Source organism: Dermacentor albipictus, chromosome 1 (assembly GCF_038994185.2).
Source record: "Dermacentor albipictus isolate Rhodes 1998 colony chromosome 1, USDA_Dalb.pri_finalv2, whole genome shotgun sequence".
NCBI lineage: Eukaryota > Metazoa > Arthropoda > Arachnida > Ixodida > Ixodidae > Dermacentor > Dermacentor albipictus.
Genome location: NC_091821.1, coordinates 361,948,382 through 361,961,670, shown reverse-complemented (window position 1 = coordinate 361,961,670; position 13,289 = coordinate 361,948,382). Strand labels below are relative to the sequence as shown.

At 43.5% G+C, this 13,289-nt stretch overlaps 1 protein-coding gene across 3 annotated transcripts in view; it reads left to right on the top strand.

Moving 5' to 3' along the window:
• Positions 1 to 583: 583 nt before the first annotated feature.
• LOC135911290 (degenerin-like protein unc-105) overlaps positions 584 to 13,289 on the top strand; it is a 36,093-nt gene continuing 23,387 nt past the window's right edge. For all 3 annotated transcript variants that reach the window (XR_011511356.1, XR_010567268.1, XM_065443486.2), the window contains exons 1-6: positions 584 to 879; positions 1,725 to 1,821; positions 7,073 to 7,174; positions 9,023 to 9,177; positions 10,057 to 10,163; positions 11,392 to 11,549. Coding sequence is in view for 1 of the 3 variants with exons in the window: in XM_065443486.2 (XP_065299558.1) it covers positions 617 to 879; positions 1,725 to 1,821; positions 7,073 to 7,174; positions 9,023 to 9,177; positions 10,057 to 10,163; positions 11,392 to 11,549 (882 nt within the window). In the remaining 2 variants the exon portion in view is untranslated. The remainder of the gene's footprint in view (positions 880 to 1,724; positions 1,822 to 7,072; positions 7,175 to 9,022; positions 9,178 to 10,056; positions 10,164 to 11,391; positions 11,550 to 13,289) is intronic.

The window sequence follows — 13,289 nt, the reverse complement described above, 5'->3', positions numbered from 1 at the left end:
TTTACTAGCGATGCTGTACGATGGGTGTTCCGCTCGCATGTTTATCCTCACTTCGACGGAGTATGCCCTCGTTCCGTTAAGAACAAGGTCCCTGATAAGACAGGTGAGTCGGGGACAGCCCTGCTGTTTTCGTTCTCTTAGCTCCTGTGACCACAGTGCAGTTGTTTAGATGCTAACAGTCTTGTCATACTGTGGTTATTGTTCTTACCTTCCTCTTTTTGCTATTTTTACATTTCTGTGTTTTTATTTGTTCCTTAATGAAGAGTAGGCAGGCGTTCTACACCGTTCGGTGGCAGCTGTGAGCCTGATACTTCCGTTCTCGCTTTTTTTTTTCTTTGTTTTACTTGATATACGGAGACGATTGCGCAAAAATACGGCGGCGGCTACTCCTTGGCTCTCTAACAGATGGTACAGTTACGTATATAATATTGTCTACTGTTGGCGACCAAGTTTTATAGAAGAATGTCCAAATAGTAATTATGCACACAAAGCGACGTTATTCCACGGCAGTTAAAACAACAGCGCAAAATTACGAATAAATACCTTTCTTTTTCTCGCTGTTAATTGTGTGGATGCTTGCAGACCAAACAACACTAGGTCGCGCTACGTTGACCAGATGACCACTCGGACACAGCGGGTGGATGCCTTGTTGGCCCAGGCCCTCGAGTCTTCGGGTGCCCGAGCTCGTGGGGGCGGTGGCGAGAATCAGAGCACGGGCATGCAGGTGCTGCTGCGACTGCGACCCATGTTTGCCAAGTCGGCCATCCCCGGCCTGCGCGTCATCCTCGGCTTGTCTCACCCGATGCGACGGCTCGCCTGGACGGCAGCCCTGGCGGCGCTAGTGTGCATAGGTCTCAACGACCTGTACATCGTGTTCAGGTATCTCTCCTCTTTCAGAGACATATTGAGCAATTACTTTGCGGACGGATGCGCAGTAGCGTATCGGTGACCACCGAAAAGTACAGACTGAGCTACCCAATGCATTTCCCGTATTCGGCCACGTCTCCGCGGCAGCAGCTATACCTTCGGCAAAGTTTAAAGTGACATTTTGGGCAATTAGCGCGCCTACTACTAGATGAATATTGACTGAAAACGTACATTCTGTTCGCCGCACACAGCTCCGATGCCAGGAGATTTTTCTTGTGTGTGTGTGTGTGTGTGTGTGTGTGTGTGTGTGTGTGTGTGTGTGTGTGTGTGTGTGTGTGTGTGTGTGTGTGTGTGTGTGTGTGTGTGTGTGTGTGTGTGTGTGTGTGTGTGTGTGTGTGTGTGTGTGTGTGTGTGTGTGTGTGTGTGTGTGTGTGTGTGTGTGTGTGTGTGTGTGTGTGTGTGTGTGTGTGTGTGTGTGTGTGTGTTTGTGTGTGTGTGTGTGGTGTGAACCTTTTCCACGCGGCATCGAAGTTAATATGACATCGCGTATCACAGTCCTGACTTTAATAATAATATTTGGGGTTTTACGTGCCAAAACCACTTTCTGATTATGAGGAACGCCGTAGTGGAGGACTCCGGAAATTTTGACCACCTGGGGTTCTTTAACGTGCACCTAAATCTAAGCACACGGGTGTTTTCGCATTTCGCCCCCATCGAAATGCGGCCGCCGTGGCCGGGATTCGATCCCGCGACCTCGTGCTCAGTAGCCCAACACCATAGCCACTGAGCAACCACGGCGGGTTATCACAGTCCTGACTTTATGTTCATGCTACAACTAATTTGCACTTCTCTCACAGAGAGTATTTCGAGTATGCCGACACGGTCGACGTCAAGTGGGCAAGATCGCCGGAAGGAATGGCGCTGCCAGCCGTTACATTCTGCAACTTGAATCAGGTGTGTGTCAGCGATATCTTTCATGGAGCTTCGACGTGATGTATATAACTGGCTGTACGGCCATAAAAATGCGTTAGTTTAATATTGATTCTGTTTTTCCCATTATATTTGCAGACTTATACATGTTATGACAAGTAACTTCGCATTGTATTTCAATTCTGTCAAATAATAGGATATTTAGGAAGCATAGAAAAACACACAAAAAATATCACTGATAGCATTCTGCTACGCGCTTGCACCTCGTGGAACTTTACTCTTAATGTCTTACATATTGAAACATGTGCAGGAAGCTTCAAGGATTTCTCGTGCAAACTGTTGCAAAATTGAATTACTCAAGTGTCCGATGGCAGTAATTAACGATTACTTCCTCAACACCAGGGCCTTCAATACGGGCAGTCGCATGCACCAGCGTAAAACATATATCCTCTGCGTCCGATAGCAATCTGTCATGGGAAGTTCCGCATGTATGCTGCAGGCTGGTATTGTTTTTTTTTTCTCTTGGCTTACCGTTGTGCACAATGAGCACAGAAAATCTCAATTTGAATTTTAGTCAATAGTAATGAAAGGTATCCTTGTTGCATAAGTTGAAGGATATCACTGTCGCAGACGCGACTTCAGCAACGCGATTTAAAAAATGAAATTATCGGGTTTAACGTGCCACAACCACTTTGGGATTACGAGGCACGCCTTAGCGGAGGGCTCCGGAAATTTAAACCTCCTGGGGTTCTTTACTGTGCACCTAAATCTGAGTTCACGGGTGTTTTCGCATTTCACCCCCATCGAAATGCGGCCGCCGTGGCCGGGATTCGATCGCGCGACCTCGTGCTCAGCAGCCCAACACGATAGCCACTGAGCAACCATGCCGGGTAGAAACGCGATTTCTGTTCCATAGCTATATGGTCAATGCAACAACGCAAACTGTCAAGTGCTTTATTCCGACAAAAAGTGTGACCGCTTATAATAAAACATCCACACCAACCCTCTGAATTTAGTATTACTACCGCTCGACGCCTGGCAATTACATTTCGTTCCTCACACAGTGAAATTCAAGTGAGCTTAAGCTGCATAACCAGTGATCACAAACTGACTGCCTATTCAGTGCGCTGAAATTATGGTAAGCACGAAACGGTGGTAACTGCAGTAACACACCCGGCCTCTTCCCCCGTCTTCCTGTGATGTTACCAAGATGTTGACGCGGAAGTGGGTTTTCAAGGTAGCCAGCGGACACGGCAGTGTCACGCTTGCCTCAAATATGGGTGGAAATACCTTCTGGAAAAAAGCTACGACATCAATTGCCGGGGGTGTTACATTCTCAACATTGTCGAATTCCGCCATGTTGTCAAATTCGCTATATCTGGTCAGATTGGCTGCGAGAGCTGCTGTGGTCTCTCTGGTTGGCTCAAAATGCCGCCATTACAATACTTCATAAATATGGCAGAGTTTCACGAGATCCAGATTAACACCCCGGGTCCCTACTTAATCCACCTCCAGTTAAGCCCCCCCCCCCCCCCCCACACACACACACACAAGTTGCCTGCTCCCTCCACTGCTAGTTGTTATCGACGCCGCCTGACTTCCGCTTAGAGAAGTGTTGAGTCACTCGCCTCTGGATACTTCACGTTCACTGCTGGGATGTTTTTTATTTTAACTTCTTTGCAATTTTCAACTGCCGTGGGGTTTAGAAGCTCGTTCTAACATATTCTGGCCCCGGAGAGACGATATTCGGAAAAGCACTGTGTGCGCGATCACGATGTCCTGATTCCATTTTTTGTTTACGTTGTGTTGTTACCTGATTATCGACGATGAGCGGTATTTGAGGCATCGGTGGAATCAGCTACATCGACGAGGTTCTGTGAGACCGGTGATACTTGGTGAAGCTCCATGAGCCCGGTCATCACGCATCGACAAGCACTACACCTGTAGAAGGTGACACCCTGCAAGAGCTATTGTAGCTGTTGGTTCGCCTTAGATAATGACTGTTGATGCGTGAAGCCCTGAGTATTTATTCAATGCGATATACTTAGTGAGTTAACCTTATTATCTAGTCCCTGATGGCAGGTCAAAATGAGACTATAGAATAAAGTAGATACTTTTCAGAGATACTGGAAACGTTTTGTAGAAAACAATGGAAAAAGAACTGTCGGCGGAAATATAAAAACATGAAATAATCGAAGTATTTGCAGGGTATTGCAAAGTATTTGCACAAAGCTTCAAATTATAGCCGTGAACACATACAAATCAAATCAGAATAAAACTGCAGAAATTGCATGACACCGCACCGCATCTGTTGTTAAAACTTGATAGGTATGCCTCCGCTACGGTATGGACAATAAGCTAAGAGTACACCGTGCAGTTCTCTAAGCGCCTCTTAAAGTAATGAAATTAATATTCAGGACTATGGCTATAAGAAGCGGAATAAAGATTTTGTGCGCACACTTTGCCCGCTTATAGCTGAAATCATCTACCACCCAAATTGCACGTTGAAGACTGCGTCACAAAAAACAGAAATATTTAATTGATGGGTTAATCAATGCGGAGCGGAGGAGGAGGAGCGATCACACGAGCATTGCGTGCCGCAGGAACGAAATATTACGCAGGGTCGCGTAGGGACGACGACGACGACGACGACGACGACGACGATGATGATGATGATGATGATGATGATGATGATGATGATGATGATGATGATGATAAAGCCTCAATTAATGGCGCAAACCCACTATGGGGGATGGGCCACGAATCAGGTGCTAATATGACTGCAAAATAAAATAAATTAGTTTATAAATAAATAACACAAAAAAGGGAAGTAAATTAATAACCCAAGATGAAAAATAAACTGTTAATACATCAGATATTGTCATGTCATGTATCTAACACTTCATTCCCATCAAAACAAAAAAGAAAAATACTAAAATTCCTTGGATGAACCGAGATATACTACATCTTTCACGTCGTGTTCGCAGGCTTCGACGCTTGAAGGACTCCCATAACCCCGTACACACTGCTAGGTTAGCTAAGGCGAAGGAGGATCTTTGTACAAAAACCAAATCAGCCAAAGATTTTTTTTATAGCGTGCAGCTACCGCTTCTGTTGAAAAGTAACCCGCGTAAATTCTGGGGATCCATTCTTCCTCGTGACACCTCTTGTACATCCTTATGTGTGAAGAACGAAATGACTAGTGATTCACTATTAATCTCGAACGCCTTCAACGCATACTTTAAGTCCGTTTTTACTTGCGATAATCATGTTGTTCCTCCTTTTCCAAACATTCATCCGACTTGCCCCATTAATGATGTCTTGGTTAGCGCAGAAGGTGTCTTAAACCTCATACTAAATCTTGATACAAAGAAAAGTGAAGGGCCTGATGGAATCCCGAATTTGTTTCTCGTTCGGTATGCCTTATGGACTTCACGATACCTCACTCTTATCTTCAATAAATCGCTAACTTCCGGCATAGTACCTTCATCATGGAAGATGGCTAAGGTGCTTCCGTTACATAAGTCAGGTAGTAAGCAGCATCTTTCTAACTACCGGCCAATATCTTTAACACCATATTCATGCAAAATACTAGAGCATATAATATACAAACACATCATGGAATTCCTTGAATCAAATAACATTCTCTCTAATGTGCAACATGGATTCAGACGCGGTTTTAGCACCATAACACAACTTGTCGAGTTCACGCATGACATAGCTTCTAACCTGGATAAGGGATTTCAAATTGACGCTATATTCATAGATTTTTCCAAAGCTTTCGATACCGTACTTCACTCAAAACTACTGTCCAAACTAAATGCCATTCTTAACAACCCTCAATTAGTGAACTGGATAGAAAGTTTTTTGTCTCACCGCACTCAATTCGTAAGCTTTAACTCCATTAATTCTTCGGTGGTGGATGTGTCATCGGGCGTCCCGCAAGGCTCGGTCCTAGGACCTCTACTTTTCTTACTATTTATTAATGATTTGCCACACGAGATATCATCTAAAATTCGAATGTATGCAGATGACTGCGTATTGTATGACATCATTTCATCTCCCTCTGAGCATGTTCGCCTTAGTGAATCATTCCTCAGATTTGCTAAATGGTGTGAAACATGGCAAATGAATATTAACTTCCGTAAGACTGTCGTTATGTCCTTCTCTAATAAAGCTAACCCGTTCCTTTTCAGCTACGGATTTAATGATAATTTAATTCAACGGGTTTCTGAATATAAATATCTTGGTCTCACGCTCACCACTAACCTGTCCTGGTCAAAGCACATTGATTCCATTACGACTAAAGCTCTACAAAAACTCGGTTATTTACGTCGTACTCTGTCTAATTCTCCGCGCGACACTAAATTACTGTTATATAAAACTATTGTTCGCCCTATACTTGAGTATGGTAGTATCGTTTGGAATCCCTACAAGCAGTACGAAATAGACAGAGTTGAGGCCATACAAAGGAAAGCGATCAGATTTGTCTACCGACGTTATGACCACCAGTTCTCGCCATCGTCAGTCATGTCTTCACTCAACCTGACATCTCTCGCCGAACAGCGACACGTTCATTCCTTAAAATTTTTTCATGGCATTATTCACTCATCTTGTCGCCTCTCCAGTAATGAATATATCACCTTTGCAAAAATCTCTTCTAGTAGGAGACATCACGCGCTTAACATTACACCATTTTTTGCACGCACTAATACTTTTAAGTATAGCTTTTTCCCTAAAACAATTGAAGCCTGGAATTCGCTACCAGGAACCAACTGTTCTCTCCCATTAAATGAATTCTTGTCTGTACTCCCTCAACACTGCGCCTAAACTTTCTTTGTTGCCTATTGTATTTCTTTCATGTATTGTATTATCCACTCCTGCTATAGCCCCAGCAGGGGCTGCAGTATGTGTAAATAAATAAATAAAAAATAAAGCAGTGATCACTACGATAGTCGCCTTGCATTGATAGGAATGCTAACAAAAACTTGTTACTGTAATAGCTAAAGTAAAGGATATACTTAGACATTAGCAAGTTAAATTTTGATTAATAATATTATTAAGATAATAACTATGAATTTGTGTTCTATACTTTTTAAATTTTCTAAATTGAGGTAGAAGTAAATCAATTGTAAAAACTGCGACATATATAGATAAGGGAGCGGAGGGACAGTAAAAGAGCTTCGCTGTCCTACGTTTCTTTTCTTTCTTGCTTTTTTTATTTCTGTCTTCCTATTTTCATGAACTTCCTGCGTTTCTGTTGCTCTCTCCGTAGGTGCGGAAGAACGTCTTCTGTGGAGATATAGAGCTCAACCGAAGCACCGCTACCGAATGGCAGCAGAGAATTTGCGGGGGCAATTCGATACTGCCCATTTGGGTGAGCTTATGACTGCACCCCCTTTTATTTATTGCTCGCACCTAAAAGGGGCCTCATGCTGTAGCTTGTGCAATAAGATAAAGCAGATGCTTCACAAAACATTTATGCAGTATTAATTTTTGTGCAGAGCTACAACTGCTCGTATTGTATGCTCGTTTATGTATGTCTGCAAGTGTCTTTTCATCCATGTTCGTGTGCGTCTACGCTAGCAGTAATGCAAACGCATCTGAAAAAGTCTTAATGAAGACCAATTAAGTGGTTGTTGTTGTTGTTGTTGTTGTTGTCGTTGTCGTTGTTGTTGTTGTTGTTGTTGTTGTTGTTGTTGTTGTTGTTGTTGTTGTTGTTGTTGTTGTTGTTGTTGTTGTTGTTGTTGTTGTTGTTGTTGTTGTTGTTGTTGTTGTTGTTGTTGTTGTTGTTGTTGTTGTTGTTGTTGTTGTTGTTGTTGTTGTTGTTGTTGTTGTTGTTGTTGTTGTTGTTGTTGTTGTTGTTGTTAAATTTGTTGTTGTTGTTGTTGTTGTTGTTTGTGCTCATATTGGGGTTTCTTATTGCATGTAAGCGAAGTAAAACTTTATCGCTTGGGTGGAGTGCAACTGTAATGACAGCTAATGTGACGAACGCTGAGCCCTCTCGTATTGTAACTATCAAAACGATTAAAATTAGCGCCTGTCAGCTTTTTACTTATCTACATCTCGCCGAAGAAGGCGGAACCGCAGACGACGCTACAGTCCAGCACCCCGCTCTCATATGCTTTCTTCCGAAAAGGCTTAGAATTGTTTAGTGTTGACAAAGCAAATGACTCTCATGACGTAAATCGAGACACCACGCTCATTAAAAACAAAAGATGACAATTCCAACCATTTCATAACCACTTTGATGACCTTTAGTAATATGACTGAATGTGCTTGATGCAATGGCATTATTTCGTGTGTCGCACGTCATTTGATATTATTTCCAAACGTCAAAGCCGTCGAACCAGAAGGCAGTTTTCCTTCTGCGTCAACTTACTCCAATAAGGCTGATTTCAAGGAGGATCTTTAAATAATTACATTACCATTGAAATCATCTAATCATTCCTACGTTCGCGGAAACATCAAATGTACCCCGCAATTTTGGCTGGAGGTAAGCAGAACAGTTGCTCTTTTTTTTCTGCTATCTGCCACATCGCCCTGATTTTTCGCAATTAACGGGCTTCAATGCTATGATAAAGCAGCTTATAGTTGACTAAAGATGTCGATTAGGAAATAAATTATTGAATTAAACATGCACGTCAAATTTTCATCGACCCCGATTACAGTGCCTCCCGACCGTTTTAATGTTTAATGTTTTCAATAATACTCTAGAACTCCGTACCAGATAACCATTTATCACTGGCGGTTACAGACACAAGGCATCATCAAGCAAACATGAAATCCCCTAATAAATTTCAGTAATTTTTGAAGGCTCTTGTACATATATGCATAGCTCACAAATGCGCATTACTGCACCATGTCACTGCGCAAATAAATAGATGTAGTATTCGTTCAATCATTTATTAGAATTACTCAATGTCGACTCTAATAAACAAAATCTTAAGTACGCATTACAATGTGTGGCATTGTATGGCGTTGGTTCTTTTGTACACCAGCGGTTAGCCTTCAGTAATATTAGTTGAATAATTGTTTTTTGATCATGCGTGTAGTGTTCATTTACCATAATTGGAATGCGCCTGACGTTCCTATGGTAAAGGATCTGCTGCTGAAGATAACCATATGAGATTGGGAAATATGGTATGGCCTGCCTGCTGCTAGGATAGCGTCCCGGTTGTGGGATCATTAAGCAACACATCTATCTCTCCACGTGGATCCGTAGTTGCGCGAGAACGACGCCGCGCGGCGCGATGAGTTCCACAAGTGGATCACCGAACTGCAACGGCGAAACGAGACCACGGCCAAGTTCCTGGGTCACCAGTGGGAAGACATGGTGCAAATCTGCCTCGTCAATGGGAAAGACTGCAAAACCCCCGAGTAAGGGACTCTATTCTGCCCGCTTTCGTTTCCCCATCACCAGATGCACCTATCAGGATTACTCCAAACCGGAAATCCAGTCCCGCTATAAAAATGCCTGTGAACTGAGGCTACAGGTCAACTCGATTTGCCTGTAGTGTTCTCAGATGAGTTCAGGAGCCTTTGCACTTCTCTGTTCGTTTCATCACATACAACGCTGCGGCACCAGTCACCAGTCATTTGTTTCGCACAATGCAATCTCCATGAACAGCGACTTCGGAGTATCCGCTGCTCTTACACGGGAGAAAGAGAGAGAGAGAGAGAGCAGGTTTTCACGATCAGAAAATTTGCACTGAAGTAAGCTTTGCAGAATAGAAGCAGTACAGGGCGACTCAGGTGAGCCTTATACGCTTTATGCAAGCGAAAAGCACATATCTGAGCTGAAGAGAACGACGACGCACATGACCTGTTCACGGATAGTGTAATGTATATAGCCTCGGCCGCAACCAACTAGCCTATATATATTTAGCCTTACCGCTTGCGCAGTTTCCATTGGCGTGCGCATGCGCGCATCTTATGGTGGCCGATCCACGCACGTGTAATGCCTCTGGGCCTGTACTATATATATACCCACCACTTCTAAGATGGATTCCAGTTTTGTGGTAACTTTTGATTGCTTTGCGGACCCATTCGCCTTGCTACGAGTCTTAGCAGGTGCATCAGCAGGCGGACGTAAACATATGGCTTTTCGCGTAACTACATAAGGTGATGGGGAAGAAAGTGACCTTTTTCGACTTCACTGTACTGTCTTCATATATTTTGAAATATAGTCAACCTGATTCTTTCGCGTTGTGACTGTCCTGTTGCACTTGGCTTTTCCTTTTTTTTTCTTCTTTAAAGGCATCTCCAAGTGAATGTTTACGGTCGCTACGGCAACTGCTTTTGTCTGGGCTGCAATCTCAGTGCAGAAAGAGAGAAGATACAGACGGCCTACAGCCCTAACCAAGGTATCCTGTTAATCATATGCACTACAAGGACGCACTACAATAGTTCGGGAGGGTGGCTGATGAACTGTCAGCCACCATCAACGAAATCGGCAATAATCAAACTCAGCTTGCAAGGCAAAAAGAAATTTCCGGTACTGGAACACCTTGTGGGGGCTTGGGTGATCAGAAAACATAACAGCTTAATGCAGTGTGTGAGAAGCCGACCGTTGTGTGTGTAGCGCTAAGGTAACAGGCGCGTCGCGTAGTCAAAATTAGCTTAGTAGCAGCGTTGCGTCTAAGTTACAGTGAAAACAGGAAGGCATTGCCATGCACATGACAGTGCAGTGAAACATATTGACAGAAGGGACTAAAAGTACTGCAAAACACTAAGCATTCGCGCAATGACCTCAGGCGTAGAACGTACTGCCTCCGTCGTGCTTAACACAAGCACGCTTGTAATGCCCTTTCGCTTCCCCGACGAGCAGTGACGAAAATTTCTGCTTAGGTGCCTTGAAGCTGCTACCTTCGTCCAAAGCAATCAATAGTTCCACCTTTCAGCCTGCGCTTGCTAAAATAAAGCCACTGGAGATGCGTCCTGAGTTAAGTCTGACGGCGGCTGTACGTACCAAAATACACTGAACGCGCGTAAGCCGTATTTTTATATGATGCCTCGCCAAGAAGGATCTGACTGACTTGTATCAAATTGGACATGGTTTTAGTTGTCTGTTTTGTTTAAGCCACGTACAAAACCCGATGTCCACATTTTTCCGCCCCAGTTCTCTTTGTTGTCTGATTTTTTCTTTCTGTGCTTCCTCTACGGAGTCCGTCCTCTCAATTAAATTAATATTCATCTAGCGCTTGGTTGTCTATTCATTCACAGCTGCATTTGTATTCATTGCACCGTTTGGCCCATCTTCAAAGTAATATTCAATGAAATCGCTGACGAACGCGTAATAATCCACCTAAGTAGTCATCTCAACGTCCTTGGTATGTTGCGTTACGAACCCTCTGGGTGCCATTTTTCTTTTGCATTTCTTTCGTGACCGTATGCATCTCGATAGCAGCTATTTTGCATGTTCCTATAGACATCTTCCTTCGCACTTACGAAGCCGAACGTCATGTTGGTCATTATCCTTTTTTCCCAGCACAGCCTATCCAAACGAATATAAGCCTTTCTTAAAATCCGTGTCGTTGCTTTACAATGCTCGTCTTCCTTGTGTTCCCTCTCGTTAAAAACTACGTCCCAAAGGAGTCCGCCTGCTACTGGACCTGGAGATCCACCAATACATGTCTCACTCGACAGAAGCGGGCTTCGTCGTCAACGTCCACCAGCCAGGAGTGCAGGTGGATTTTCGCGACAGCATCTTTCTGCTGCCTCGTCGAACGACGATGATCAGCGTTATGCAGGTTGAGTTTGATGTTTCATTGCTTGCAATTTCCCGTAATCGTATCCTGCACGGGCCTTGATGAGCGTGCAGCGTCTTCGGAGTGATAGAGGCTATGCTAATATATTTTGATAATTGTTAACAGTCAGAAACGCTGCGAAGCTGTAAAAAGATAACTGGATCTTTTTGTAAAACGCTTCCAGGACTCGTCCTCAGAAAAAAAAAAAATCATTCTTTTTCGTAAGTGCTGTTTGCCATTGGCAGGCCGCCTTTGTATGTACGATATCGTGATCAGAGTTCCCCGAAGTGGAGCCTTCCATTTCATTCCCACTCCATACCGGAGAGTGAAAATCGCTCGTTAATTCCACTAAATTTAATTAGCTAATCGGAATGGTGAGAGTTGTACCATTCCTACTATTTATTTATTTATTTATTTATTTATTTATTTATTTATTTATTTATTTATTTATTTATTTATTTATTTATTGTACCAAGTAAGTTATACAGCATTGTAGAGGAGAGGGGCATAGAAAGAACACTTAGAAATTTGATAGGAGCACATTACATAAAACAGAAAATCAGAAAAAGCAACAAAAATATTGTAAAAGATAATAACATGTCCTAAGGTACGCGGAATGACAAAGATAGTGACACACAGGTACTTAATTGCGCTATGCACGCATGCACACTCAGAAGAAAAATGGCCAGGCTTAGCTTGGTTAAGCCAAGAATGCGTTGTATATTGCGCGAGTTGGGGCCCAGCTTTTCCTCCGGCTGTCGTGACGTCACGTCACGTGGTTGCTCTAAAGGTCAGTGGTGGCTGCCCGGCCGCGCCCAAGGGCTGAACTGAGTGATTGCAATATGCAACGCATAAAAATAGAAGCAACTTAATAACAAACATAGCAAACTTAAAAGAGAATAGACCCACATATGAGACGCGCAGCAATGAACAATGGCTCATACCCTCAATGGTGGCTGCCCGGCCACGCCCAAGGGCTGAACTGAGTGATTTCAAAATGCACCGCATAAAACTCAGTGCCCTTACACTCTGTGAAGAAGGATGACCAGCGAAGCTGTGTATGCGGGCCCCTTAATGGCGAATTGCACAACCACCGCGGGTCGGCTCGGCATTGCACTGTCTTCGGGAGCGGCCCACTTATGGGGAGTTATCGGAATTCACAGGTTAGAAGCCGCAGATATGATTCCTAAATATATTAAGTTGTTGCGACCAAATATCTCCAAAACATGCCCATTTGTGGGGACAGCCGGAATGACAGTCCCCTTTTCGAAGCCCCTGCTTTCTTAAATCAAATTAAGCATAGAGACAGATCAAAGGCTCACTCACTAGGCTTCTTCAAAGCCATAATTTCGATGTTGCTCTGTAATAATGGAGAACATCATAAGTTAACTTACGTTTCGTCATGTTTACTCGGTTTTTATTCAATTTAGGACTAACCCAAACACGGCACTAATTTCTGACATCATGGTGCACTAGTTCTACAAATACTGTACTGTACAGCTGCCAGCTTGTCACCGCGTAAGCTAGCTTCGCTTTAGTTGCGCATACGTTAGGCGGTTCTCGACCACATAGCAAGCTGCGACACAGGCGAGGCTAGCGTTTTAAATATGATCCACAATTTCCAAAAATCTGTAATCCACCCAAAACGCATTCGCTTGAAGCAAAGGAGAAAATGGTCTTGCATAGAAGTGTATGTCACGCATCCAGCTAAAGTATTCTGTCACTTTGAGCACTAACATGAAG